The 12,624-nt window shown below is 39.2% G+C and overlaps 1 protein-coding gene across 1 annotated transcript; it reads right to left on the bottom strand.

Annotated features, from left to right (window-relative positions):
- Positions 1-267: 267 nt before the first annotated feature.
- LOC106829638 (olfactory receptor 2M3-like) lies at positions 268-1,215 on the bottom strand. Its single transcript, XM_014838851.3, has one exon. It carries the CDS (start codon positions 1,213-1,215, stop codon positions 268-270), a length of 948 nt encoding a protein of 315 aa, XP_014694337.3.
- Positions 1,216-12,624: the final 11,409 nt, after the last annotated feature.

Raw genomic sequence — 12,624 nt, 5'->3', positions numbered from 1 at the left:
CTTATTTAGTTCTGTAACTAAGGTATATATGTTTACTAACTTAATTTTTTACTTTTCAAGAACTTTGACTTATTCTTAAAACCAAAATAAACGCAATAAATTCAAAATATGTCAGTTGATTGCATGTGTACACAGAGTCTATCAACTCTGCTGCGTATAAATACCTTATGAAAGTGGTTTATATATGTTACTAAAACAGGTTTTTAAATAAATGAATGTATCAGATTGAGAGAGAGGAATTATGAGAGGAAAAGCCCTTGTTGATCATTATCCAAATAATTTTCTAGGTTTCCCCTTCCCTAGGACCTTACTGAATGCTTTGGCCACGTCTTTGTTGCGGAAGCTGTAGATAAGGGGATTCAGCATGGGGGTGAGAATGGTGTAGAAGGATGACACCATCTTGTCCTGGATTGGGGAACGATTAGAAGTGGGCCGCATATATATGAACATAGCTGCTCCATAATACATTCCGACAACAAGAAGGTGTGAAGTACAGGTCGTGAAAGCCTTGTGCCGACCCTCCTGAGAACTCATGCGAATGACAGCCACAATTACATGAGTGTAGGAGACAATGATGAGTAATAACGGGAAAAGAAGCATTAATACACAACAGATAAAAGCAAGTGTTTTAAATGTGGAAGTATCAGTGCATGAGAGACTTAGGAGCGCAGACACATCACAGAAAAACTGGGGTATTTTTCGGGAGCCACAATATGAAAAGGACAAAGTAGCAGCTACATCAACAATCCCATCAAAGGAACCAAGGGTCCATGAAGAGGCAACCATGACTCCACAGATTTTCCAGTTCATGAGATTGGGATACTGAAGAGGGTAGCAAATGGCAACATAACGGTCATAGGCCATGACAGCCAATAGGAAGCATTCAGCACCAAAGAGGGACACATAGAAGAATATCTGGGCTTCACATCCTGCTACAGAAATGGACTTCCTACCAGACAAGTAGTTGTAGGCCATTTTGGGTACAATGGTGCAGATGAGCATGAGGTCCATGAGGGATAGTTGGCTGAGGAGCAAGTACATGGGGTTGTGGAGCCGGGTATCCAGGTAGATGAGGAGAACCATGATAGTATTTGCCAAGAGTGCCACTGTGAAGATGCCCAGGACCAGAGAGAAGAGGAAGATATGAGTGGGAGCGTGACTGAAGATTCCCGTCAGGATGAAGTCAGAGCTAGATGTCTGGTTCTCCCATTCCATGATGGATATTTTCATTATCTAGAACCACAAGAAGTTACAAAAGTTAAACATTTGGTTATTTATTTATTGTCTACTCTATGTGTTGTGCTCTGGTATTAACATGCATGACATGGTCAGGACTGTGTAAAGGAATAAGTAGAGATGTTGCAGTCAGGTAGCATTAACCACACTCCTGCTTCACCACTACAAACTCGCATATCCTCTGACAAGTTATTTCTATGTGCTTCAATTTACTTCCTTTACAAAAGAGAAATAACTTTTTAATTGAATTGTTGTGGTTGTTAAACGAGATATCAAATGCTTTCCACAATGTCTGGGCAGAGCATCTGATTCTTCAACATATAATCTAGTATTAGATAGGAGTACATTTATAAATTTGTCATATGTCACTGTGTAGCAAATTCTGTAAATCCTCTGGAATAGCATTTTGAACGGCATTGCCTATATAATAAAGTAACAATTATAACTAATTATCTGTTGTTTCTGAGAGATATTGACACATGCATTTATATAATTTCATTTGTGCGCCAAAGTTAGAGACCAAAGGGGCTACTACTGATACAATAATATAGATGATGAACCTCCAGTTCAGAATAATCGTTAAATAATTACATGTAATTCCTACTTCTGTTTTAGGTGATTTAATCATAAATGACAGTAAAAAAACTAAATTATCATTTATCTTTCAGTTTAGGAGAGCAGTATCTTGAGTTTTCTTTTCACATATAAAATGAAGAAACTTTAAGATGTAGGAAGCTACCCAAATCCATATCCCATGCTTCAGCAGAATTTTCTCTTTGCTTTCTTTCTTTCTTTTTTTTTTTTTAAGGAAGATTAGCCCTGAGCTAACATCTGCCACCAATCGTCCTCTTTTTGCTGAGGAATATTGGCTCTGAACCAACATCCGTGCCCGTCTTCCTCTACTTTATGTGTGGGACGCCTACCACAGCATGGCTGATGAGCAGTGCCATATCTGCACCCGGGATCCGAACCAGTGAACCCTGGGCTGTCAAAGCAGAATGTGCGCACCTAACTGCTGTGCCACTGGGCTGGCCCCAGAATTTTCTAAATCAGTACCAAATTGGGCAAAACAAACAGACAAATGTTCTAGTATATTTCTATCAGTGTAAGAGTGAACCATGGCCAGCTTTTAACCAGGGAAAAAATGGAATTGTTAATGCAATGATTCAGACAAAGCAAACTGGACAGAGATGCCTTTTCATGTTGCTGTAGCACCAACAAAGAGGAAACCAGCCAACTGCAGACATGATTCCTTTTATCATTAAAAGAAGAGTTATAAACCCAGCAACACTGTCTTCCTGCAGAACACAGCAAAAAGCCCACAGCAGGTTAAGTAGAGCATAATCCTAAAATGGAGAGAAAGCACTCACCTAGTCCAGTGGTTCTCACAGTGTTATCCCCTAACCAGGGAAAATCAATGCCTGGGAATTTGTTGGAAATGTGAGTTCCAAGGCATCACCCCAGACCTACTTAATCAGAAACTGTGGGGGTTGGACCCAAGAATATGTTTTCACAAATCTCCAGGTGATATGGATGCTATCTAGTGTTTGAGAACTACTGATATAGTCCGTATTCCTGCTTTCAAAGAGGACCTGCTCACAGTATCCCATATAGAGAATGGCTAGTATCTATTAGAAAGACACACTGCCTACCTCTGAAAATTTCCTCTACCTTTCCCGGTAACCTCATCCAATGTCCAGTAAAGTAAATCCTTTACTTCCCATTCTCTGGATACAATATTCTTTAATTACTTTTTTTAGTACCACTGAGTTATGTCACTTTCCTCAAAAGCCTCCAGAATCTTCCAAATTGTCAGATAACAAATGGAGACTACTTATTTTGGGGTTCAGGACACTGCACAGGAGGTTACATCCTCCCTCTCAAGAGGTTTCTCCTCATTGTTTTTCAACACAAACACTGACAATCCTACTCTTTCATCCTAAATACTTCATGATGTTTTCCTATGTGAGGTCTTGGCTCTGGTAACTTCCCTCATCAAGAATACACTTTGGGGGCCGGCCCGGTGGCGCAGCAGTTAAGTTCACACGTTCTGTGTTGACGCCCTGGGGTTCACCCATTGGGATCCTGGGTGCGGACATGGCTCTGCTTGGCAAGCCATGCTGTGGTAGGCATCCCACATGTAAAGTAGAGGAAGATGGGCACAGATGTTAGCTCAGAGCCAGTCTTCCTCAGCAAAAAGAGGAGGATTGGCAGCAGATGTTAGTTAGCTCAGGGCTAATCTTCCTCAAAAAAAAAAAAAAAAAGAATACACGTTGTTCTTCAAGCCACCTCAATATTTTGGGTTCATTCCTTCGTTCAAGCTCTAGAACAAGTTCATCATCCTCATGAGCTTTGTTTCATTTTAATAGATAATATTCTCCCCATTCACTAAACTCAGTCATGTGGCCTTTTCTACTGCTCTACCAAAAGCAGTGCAGAGCATTGAACAGGGACGTGTATTTTGGGATCAGACATGTCTGGGTTTGAATTATCACTCTACTGCCAATCATGATATCATCTGGCCTTCTCTTCTTCTTTTTATAAAAATTTCTATAGTGAGACTAATATGTATCTCTTAGATTTGTTGTAAAGATTACAAAAGATAACTTTTGTAAATCACTCAGCACAAAGGTTAATCCAAAGTATATCTCAAAAAATAAGTTTCAACCATCTTAATCATTATCATTATCATGATTTTGGTATTTAATCATATAATATTGGTTTTTGAGGGCTGCCAGAACATGAGACCACAAATTGGGTGGAGGAAAGAAAAAAATTTATTTTCTCCTGGTTCTGAAGGCTAGAAGATTCACATCAAGGTGTAAGCAGAGTTGGTTCCTCCGGAGGGCTGTAAGAAAGAATGAATCCCATGCCTCTCACCTGCTTCTGGGTGTTTGTTGGCAATCTTTGGTATTCTTTAGCTTGTAAGAGTGTAACCTTGATCTCTTTCTTCAACTTCACATGGCATTCTCCCTGTGTTCACGTCTGTCTCCAAATTTCCTCTTTTTATTAGGACACTAATTATTTGGATTAGAGCCTACCCTAATGACCTCATTTTAAGTTGATTGCCTCTGTAAGAACCATATCTCCAACTAAGATCACATTCTGAGGTACTAGAGTTTAGGACTTCACCATACAAATTTGAGGGGGACACAGTTCAACCCATAACAAATACATTGATTGGATTTCCATCTTTACTTGCCACCTATTGTTTTGAGTAAATACTTATTCTCTCAACTAGAGTATAGGTCTCTGAAAGGCAAAGTCTATGGCTTCCATTTTTAAAGTAACATTTTAATCAAACAGAACTATGCTTTACGCAGAGTTGAATATGGGGTTCTTAGGGGAAAAAAGTGTTGAAGTATAGTGCGAGATCCATGAAGAGATTCTCTAAGTGATTTTTCAAGTGGCATACATTACAGAACAACCAAATCATAACAATGCCTTACATTCACTTAGTATCCTTTTAAAAAGCTCAGGACCTAGTCAAGTTTAATGTTATTCAAGTTTTAAATTTGGGATGAATTAATTCATGCCAAGTTAATATAAAATTATATTTTGCTTTGGAAGTATCTGAAAAAGTACAGGTTTTCACCCATTTCTGCCTCATTGAAACCAAAAAGTCCTAGAATTTTTGTGATTAAAATTTCTTCTTCCAATCTTACCTTCTGGTGCTTCCAAGAAGATACAATAATACTGACTGAGTAAATTGAAAAGGCTTACATTTCTAGGGGTTTTTTTCCTAGTTAAATTTCTTAGTCCACAGGGATTCAGTCCCTTGCCTTTAATTACAATGGTGAAATTATCTTCCAATTTTTTCCTAAGTGACCAAGGTAATTGTTCCTATTTCCACCATAACCACCATTTATTTTTTATCACAGATAGTAGGAATGGTCTGTTTCTTTTATTCGTTAATAATAAAAACTGCCTGAAACATTCACCTGTCTAATTCTGGTGTTTAAAAATCTTAATACTTCCTCATGCCTCCTGTCCCAATTGTTCTCAAACCTGGATATTCACTAGAATCTTTGAAGAAGCATCAAAAATGTTTTCCAGGACAAGACCCTTCTGAGATCATTGAATCAGAATATCGTCTTGGAAAGAGGCCAGGCATTGCCATTTTAAAAATCTTCCCGGTTGGTTCTATTGTTGATTCTATTCTTTCCAAAGTTAACAATGCCATCTTGGTCCTTGAACTGTGATGTCTTCCATTCCATGGTGAAAGTTGTTAAATCAAGTTTTTTTGTCCCTCATATTTTGTCAATTGGTACTCTTATAGTAAGCTACTAATAAGACCAAACTATCCTGTGATTCATTAAATGGGTTACATATAATGCATAGGCTTGCTGATAGAGACTTTTTACTTTACTGTGGCTGAGAAAAGAAGCAGAATTATATGCTACCTCATTAGCGTAGAACCAGAGGTGATTACTGAGATAATGAGAAATTTTTCTTTTTGTACCACATTTTCAAAATATGTTTTGGGGGGTATTTTCAATGTTAAAGAATGGCCACACATTGTCTTCAAATAGAAATCACCAGTCACTTTTACTCTCTTTTGCTTTATTACAGAAGTGGCTCAAACATTGGGCCGTTAAGTCACAGTCAATACATTCTTAGTTCTCTCTCTAATGACTCCCCAAATCGTTTTCGGCTCAGCCCTCATTTGGAGACTTTAAAAGGTCAAATTCAAATGCCTGATATTTATCACCAGTTAGACAGTTGAGGAGATGATGTATTAGTTTCTCTGATCTCTGGGAAGTGTGGAGTCTTCTTATGTCCATGAGATGGACCTGAGGGGGAGGAGCTCAGGAAAACACTCAGAAGCCCCAGTAACTCTCTGAGTTGGAAGAGCCAGAAGGCTATTCTGAATACGTGGCAAATGAGGGATAGATGCAGCACATCAAAATTCTTCTTACCTTACTTAATCTCAGTTTTTTAGGGAATTACAGTGTTACATCATCACTTTATTGGATTAACAGAGGAAACATGGGACTTTCACTGGTGGAATAACATCAATGGAGGCCCACATCTTTTTTATACAAAATGGCTGCCATTCAGTCAAAATAATTAGCCATGGAAAGAGACAGGATCACGTAATTGAATACAAAGAGATGAAGAAAGGACAATAGGAAGAGACTTATGGATAATCCAGTAAGATAGAATTAGGTGTCAAGGACTTTAATAAAAGTATTTTAAACATGTTGAAGAAAAGAGACACCCGATGGAAAAATTTGATGAAAGTATGTAGCATTCACCAGTGATTGCAGACTATAATAAAAAAAATAAAACAACAATCCAGGAATAAAAAATATAATAACCGAACTTAGGAACCCAAGAGATGGTTTGATAGTTACACTAGACACAGCACAAGAGATAATTAGTGTACTGGAAATCAGTTTGATGGCAACTATAAAAACTGAAGCTCAGACATAGAAGCAATGGAAAAAGACAGCAAAAGAGGGCACAGTTAAAAATTCTAATATACATGTAATTGGAATACCAGAATAAGAGGAGACCAAGGAGAAAAGAAATATTGAACAGACAAGAGTAGAGAATTTTCCAAAACTGATGTAAGATACAAATCCACCGATTGAAGATGTTCTGAAAACCTTAACTAGAGGAAAATTAAACCTAGGAACACTTGAATGGTAAAAAGCTTGTAGGGGCTGGCCTGTCGGCGTAGTTATTATGTTCACACGCTTTGCTTTGGTGGCTTGGGGTTCATAGGTTTGGAACCCCAGCATGGACCTAGTACTGCTCTTCAAGCCACCCTGTGGTGGCATCCCACATAAAATAGAGGAAGATAGGCACAGATGTTAGCTCAGTGACAATCTTCCCCAAGCAAAAAGAGAAAGATTGGCAACAGATATTAGCTCAATGCCAGTCTTTCTCATACACACACACAAAAAGCCAGAAAGCACAAGGATAAATTTTTTTTAAAAGTATGCCAGTTATTACTGGTAGAATTTTAAAAGGCAATACATAAATGCAGAGATATGCCATGTCCCTATATTGAAGAGATGATATCATAATGTGAGTTCTCTCTACCTGATCCAATGCAATTCCAATGAAAATTATAAGGCTCACTTTGCAAATATGGAGAAGTTGATACTAAGATTTACATGGAAACAAGAACAATGTTGAAAGAATTACATTATTGGACTTAATGAATTACTATAAATCAAGAGAGTTGCATCTAAGGAAAAACAAACAAATTAATAATAGAATAGAGAGCCCAGAAATTGATCCACAGTATATGGCATCAAGGCAATTTAAGTGTGTGGTAGGCAGAATTCTAAAATGGTCACTAAGATTCCTGGCCCTGGCTTACCACACCTTCTCCCAGTTATTCAATCAGATACAAAACTAGGTGTTGCTCTCAAGGGATTTTAATATGATTAAAGTTACAAATGCTTTGAGTTTAAGAAAAGAAGATTATCAAGGTGGGCCTAACTGAGTCACATGAGCCTTTTAAGTCTGGAGAGATTTCACCTGGGGTCCTAGAAAAGGAAAGTCAGAGATTTAAAGCAAGGTAAGGATTTGACATGAAACTGTTGGCTGGAAGATGGAGTGAGCCATCTGCTGAGGGATGTGGGTTGCCTCTAGGATCTGAGAGCAGCCGTTGACTGACAGTCAGCAAAGAAACACGGACCCACGTCTTACAACCACAAGAAACTGAATTGTGCCAACAAGAAGGGTGAGCCTTAAGGGGATTTTTCCCAGAGCCTCCAGACGAGAGCCCCACTGACACCTTGATTTCAGCCTTGAGACTAAGCAGAGAACCTAGCTGCTCCACGCCAGACTTCTGACATTCAGAACTGTGAGATAATAAATGTGTGTTGTTTTAAGTCATTAGGCTTGTGGTAATTGGCTATGTGGCAATAGAAAAGTAATACAAACATTTTGTTTTTTTTCTACAAATGGTGCCTTCACACCTGATCAAAATTCCCAATTCCTCTCCATTTTGTCCCTTAGAAGGATTCAAGGAATTTTCCCTTCACAAAGTCACTGAGACTTGTATTGATGATATAGCACCAGCATGCTGGAGAAGTTCTGTAGTGGCACGTGTCAACAGGCCAGGGATGATGGGGGAGACGCTGTCCCTGAAAAGACATCTCTGATTTCAATGAGGGATGATGGGAGTGTGGAGTGACAATGGAGAAAGGGGGCAGCACTTATCCATCTGAGAACATATGGTTGCCATTTCTGTAATAGGCATAATTTCCGGAGTAATCATTATAATATGTTGATATGGAGGGTTATTTAGCAGTGGCTAATTACTCACGGTGACTTTAGGATTAAACACACCAAAACACGAGGGTTTTACTTAACCTCTATACTTGGAAAAACTCTTGGTCTGGTAAACAGAATTTTTATTTGGGTCACCAAGTTGGAGAGTCGGGGCCTCTCACTTGGTTCCCAGATATAGACTAGCCAAAAACTTGGAACCCCTTTAGAGAAGAGGCCAGTTCCCCTTGAAGAAAGACTTTGCAATACTGCCACAAATATATGCAATAAATCTTCCTCCCAGTCTTCCTACGACATTTACTAGCATTTTTTTCTCTCTAACAATTTTAGCACAGACCAATAGAAGCAATCTGCTTTCATTTGACAGCAACCACAATACACTGCCACAAACTCTTGCTATCAGCTGTCCTGCTTCCTGTCATAATCTAGTCCTCAAGAATGCTGAATGGATTCCCACAGCAATTTATACCAGTTTTCTAATTTGTTAACATCATGCACATTAGACCTGGTAAACAAAAAGTAGCAAATATCTAATATACCATGGTAAGACTTATTCATGCTAGACTGCGGGAGATAAAGCATTCAAATTTCAGTGGCATGCATATTGAAATATGATATTACTTTTTAAATTAGAAACACTATTATTTTACAAGTCTTTTTTTATAGTGTTAAGGTGTGCAAAGTGTAGGAACTTGTTTTTAATTTTTCTGAGGATTTCTCCAGTTTCCTCAGATGACTGGATGTCTAGAAATGTCAACCTCTTTACTTCAACCACTTTACCAACAGTATTTTTTTGTAACATGGGTTTATAACATCATATAAATTTCAGGTGTACATCATTACATTTTGATTTCTATGTAGATTACGTCATGTTCACCTCCCAAAGACTGATTACAATCTATCCCCATACACATGTGCCTAATCAGCCCTTTCGGCCCACTTCCATCCCCCTTCTCCTCTAGTAATCAACAATCCAATCTCTGTCTCTGTGATTGTTTCTTGTTGTTTTTACCTTCTATTTATGAGTGAGATCATACAGTACTTGAATTTCTCCCTCTGACTTATTTCACTCAGCATAATACCCTCACGCTCCATCCATGTTGTCGCAAATGGCTGGATTTCATCATTTCTTATGGCTGTTATTCCATTGTGTATATATACCACATCGTCTTTATCCATTTGTCCCTTGATGGGCACCTAGGTTGCTTCCAAGTCTTGGCTGTTGTGAATAATGCTGCAGTGAACATAGGGGTGCATGTATCTTTACACATTTGTGTTTTCATGTTCCTTGGATAAACACCCAGCAGTGGAATAGCTGGATTGTATGGTACTTCTCTTCTTAAATTTCTGAGGAATCTTTACACTGTTTTCCACATGGGTGTACCAGTTTGCCCTCCCACCAGCAGTGTATGAGAGTTCTCTTTTGTCCACATCCTCTCCAACACTTGTTATTTCCTGTCATGTTAATTATAGCCATTCTGATGGGAGTGAGGTGATATCTCATTGTAGTTTTGATTTACATTTCCCTGATAGTTAGTGATGTTGAACATCTTTTCATGTGCCTGTTGGCCATCTGTATATCTTCTCTGGAGAAATGTCTGTTCAGATCTTTTGCCCATTTTTTAATTGGGTTGTTAGTTTTTTTGTTGTTGAGATGTATGAGTTCTTTATATATTTTGGAAATTAAACCCTTGTTGGATAGATGAGTTGCAAATATGTTCTTCCGGTTGGTAGGTTGACTTTTCATTTTGTTGATGGTTTCCTTTGCCTTGTAGAAACTTTTTAATCTGATGTAGTCCCAGTTGTTTATTTTCTCTTTTGTTTCCCTTTTCCAAGTAGACATGGTATTCAAAAACATACTGCTAAGACGGATGTCAGGAGTGTACTTCTTATATTTTCTTCTAAGAGTTTTTGTGGTTTCAAGTGTTACATTCAAGTCTTTAATCCATTTTGAGTTAATTTTTCTGTAGAGTGTAAGATAATGGTCTACTTTCATTCTTTTGCATGTAACTGTCCAGTTTTCCCAGGAGCGTTTATTGGAAAGACTGTACTTTCTCCATTGTATGTTTTTGTCTCCTTTGTCAAAGATTAACCATCCATAGATGTGTGATGTTATTTCTGGGCTCTCAATTTTGTTCCATTGATCTGTGTCTCTGTTTTTTCCAGTACCATGCTTTTTTGATTCCTGTAGCTTTGTAGTACGTTTTGAAATCAAGGAGTGTGATACCAACAGCTTTAGCTCCTTTTTCTTGCCAGATTGATGAGACTGCCTCCAAGATTGAAGTGGTGCATAACTAGAGACAGGTTACATTGATATTGCTGGGTCCACAGTTGTGGCCACCTTTGGCAGGACTGTTACTGGAGGCATAGGTGGGTGTGGTTACCAATGGACCACAGATGGATGAGATTGCCACCAGGACCGTGGTTGAGCAGGGTTGGTGCCAGGTCATGGAGCCACTTCCATATCTACAGTCACAATCGAGGTCAGTATGTCTGTGCTCAGGGCTTGGATATAGGCTTGTCTTCCACTGGATCCCTAGGCAGGTAGAACTTCCCTGAGACCATGGCTGAGTAAGGATGAAACTGAATCTCGAGGCAGCTTCAACGTCCACAACCATGACTAAGGTATGTGGACCTGCTAACACAGGCATGGATGGGTGTCACTGGATCCCTGTGCAGCCCAGACTGAGAACAGGGCTGGTGCCAATTCCAGGGCTGCTTCAGGAACTGCAGCTGGGGCTGGGATTGATGGGCCTGTAACTGGGGGTGTGAGTGGGAGTGTTTCCTACCACATCCCTGTGTGGGAAGACTGACTCTCATCCTCAGGATAAAGCAAGGCAAGAGCTGTGTCACAGGTTCATTTCAGGATTTGCAGTTCTATCTGTAGCCAGCAGGCTGATAACTGAGGACATAGATAGGCATGTTCCCTGATGATTCACTGTGTGGCCAGGACTGACTCCAGGCTGGCGTTAGAGCAGGACAGAAGCTGGGATACAGGGTCACTGCAGAATCTGCAATTGAGTCCATAGTGGTTAGTGTGTCACTGAAGACACAGACGATCATGGCTTCTCCTTGGTACCATGGTGCATTGGGTTGACTGCAGGCCCATGGCCAAGTAGAAACAAATTCCATATTGAAATTGGGTTGCTTTCAGTCATTAGCCCAGATCACATTTAGGGGGCCTGCCAACTTGTGCTGGCCTGCCTTTTCAAACAGCTGTCCTCAGTTTTGGTCTTGACGGGGATTTTACAACATCATACCTGGATCCCGAACCTCCCACAAGACGCTTTTGTCTGTGAATGGCTGCCAGATCATTGTTTGTTTGTAAGAATGAAAGCTGAAAACCTCTTATCCATCATATTGATGATATGTTGCACATTTTTTAATTGGGTTGTCTGATTTTTCTGTTGTTGAGTTGTAGGACTTCTTTGTAGATATGAGATATTAATCCCTTAACAGATAAGTAACTTGTCAATATTTAACCCATTCTTAGGTTGTCTTTTTGCTTTCTCTGATAGCATCCTTTGGTATGCATGAAAGTTATTAATTTTGATAAATTAAGATTTATCTTTTCTTTTGTTTCCTGTGCTTGTGGTGTCATATCTTTAAAATTGTTTCTTCTAAGAGGTTTATAATTTTAGCTCTAAAGTTTCAGTCTTTGATTCATTTTGAGTTAATTTTTGTGTATGGTATTAAAATGAGGATCCAACTTCAATCTTTTGCAAATGGATACCCAGATTTCCCTGCACCATTTTTGTGTATGTGTATGTGAGGAAAATTCACCCTGAGCTAAGATCTGTGCCAGTCTTCCTCTCTTTTTGTATGTGGGATGCCTCCACAGCATGGCTGATGAGTGGAGTAGGTCTGTGCTGGGGATCCCAACCTACGAACCTGGGCCACCAAAGCGGAGCGTGTGAAACTTTAACCACTCGGCCTCAGGGCTGGCCCCCTTAGCACCATCTTTTGAAAAGACTCTCCTTTCCCCACTGAAAGATCTTGTCACCCTGTTGAAAATCAACTGACCACATATGTGAGGGTTTATTTCTGAACTTTTTATTGGAACAAAATACCTCAGTAATTGAACAAAATGCAATTCCAATAGTATTCTTTAATACTAAAATTATTGTGTTCTTTTTC

The sequence above is a fragment of the Equus asinus genome, chromosome 8 (genome assembly GCF_041296235.1).
Source record: "Equus asinus isolate D_3611 breed Donkey chromosome 8, EquAss-T2T_v2, whole genome shotgun sequence".
NCBI lineage: Eukaryota > Metazoa > Chordata > Mammalia > Perissodactyla > Equidae > Equus > Equus asinus.
This window is presented reverse-complemented; position numbering and strand designations above follow the sequence as displayed.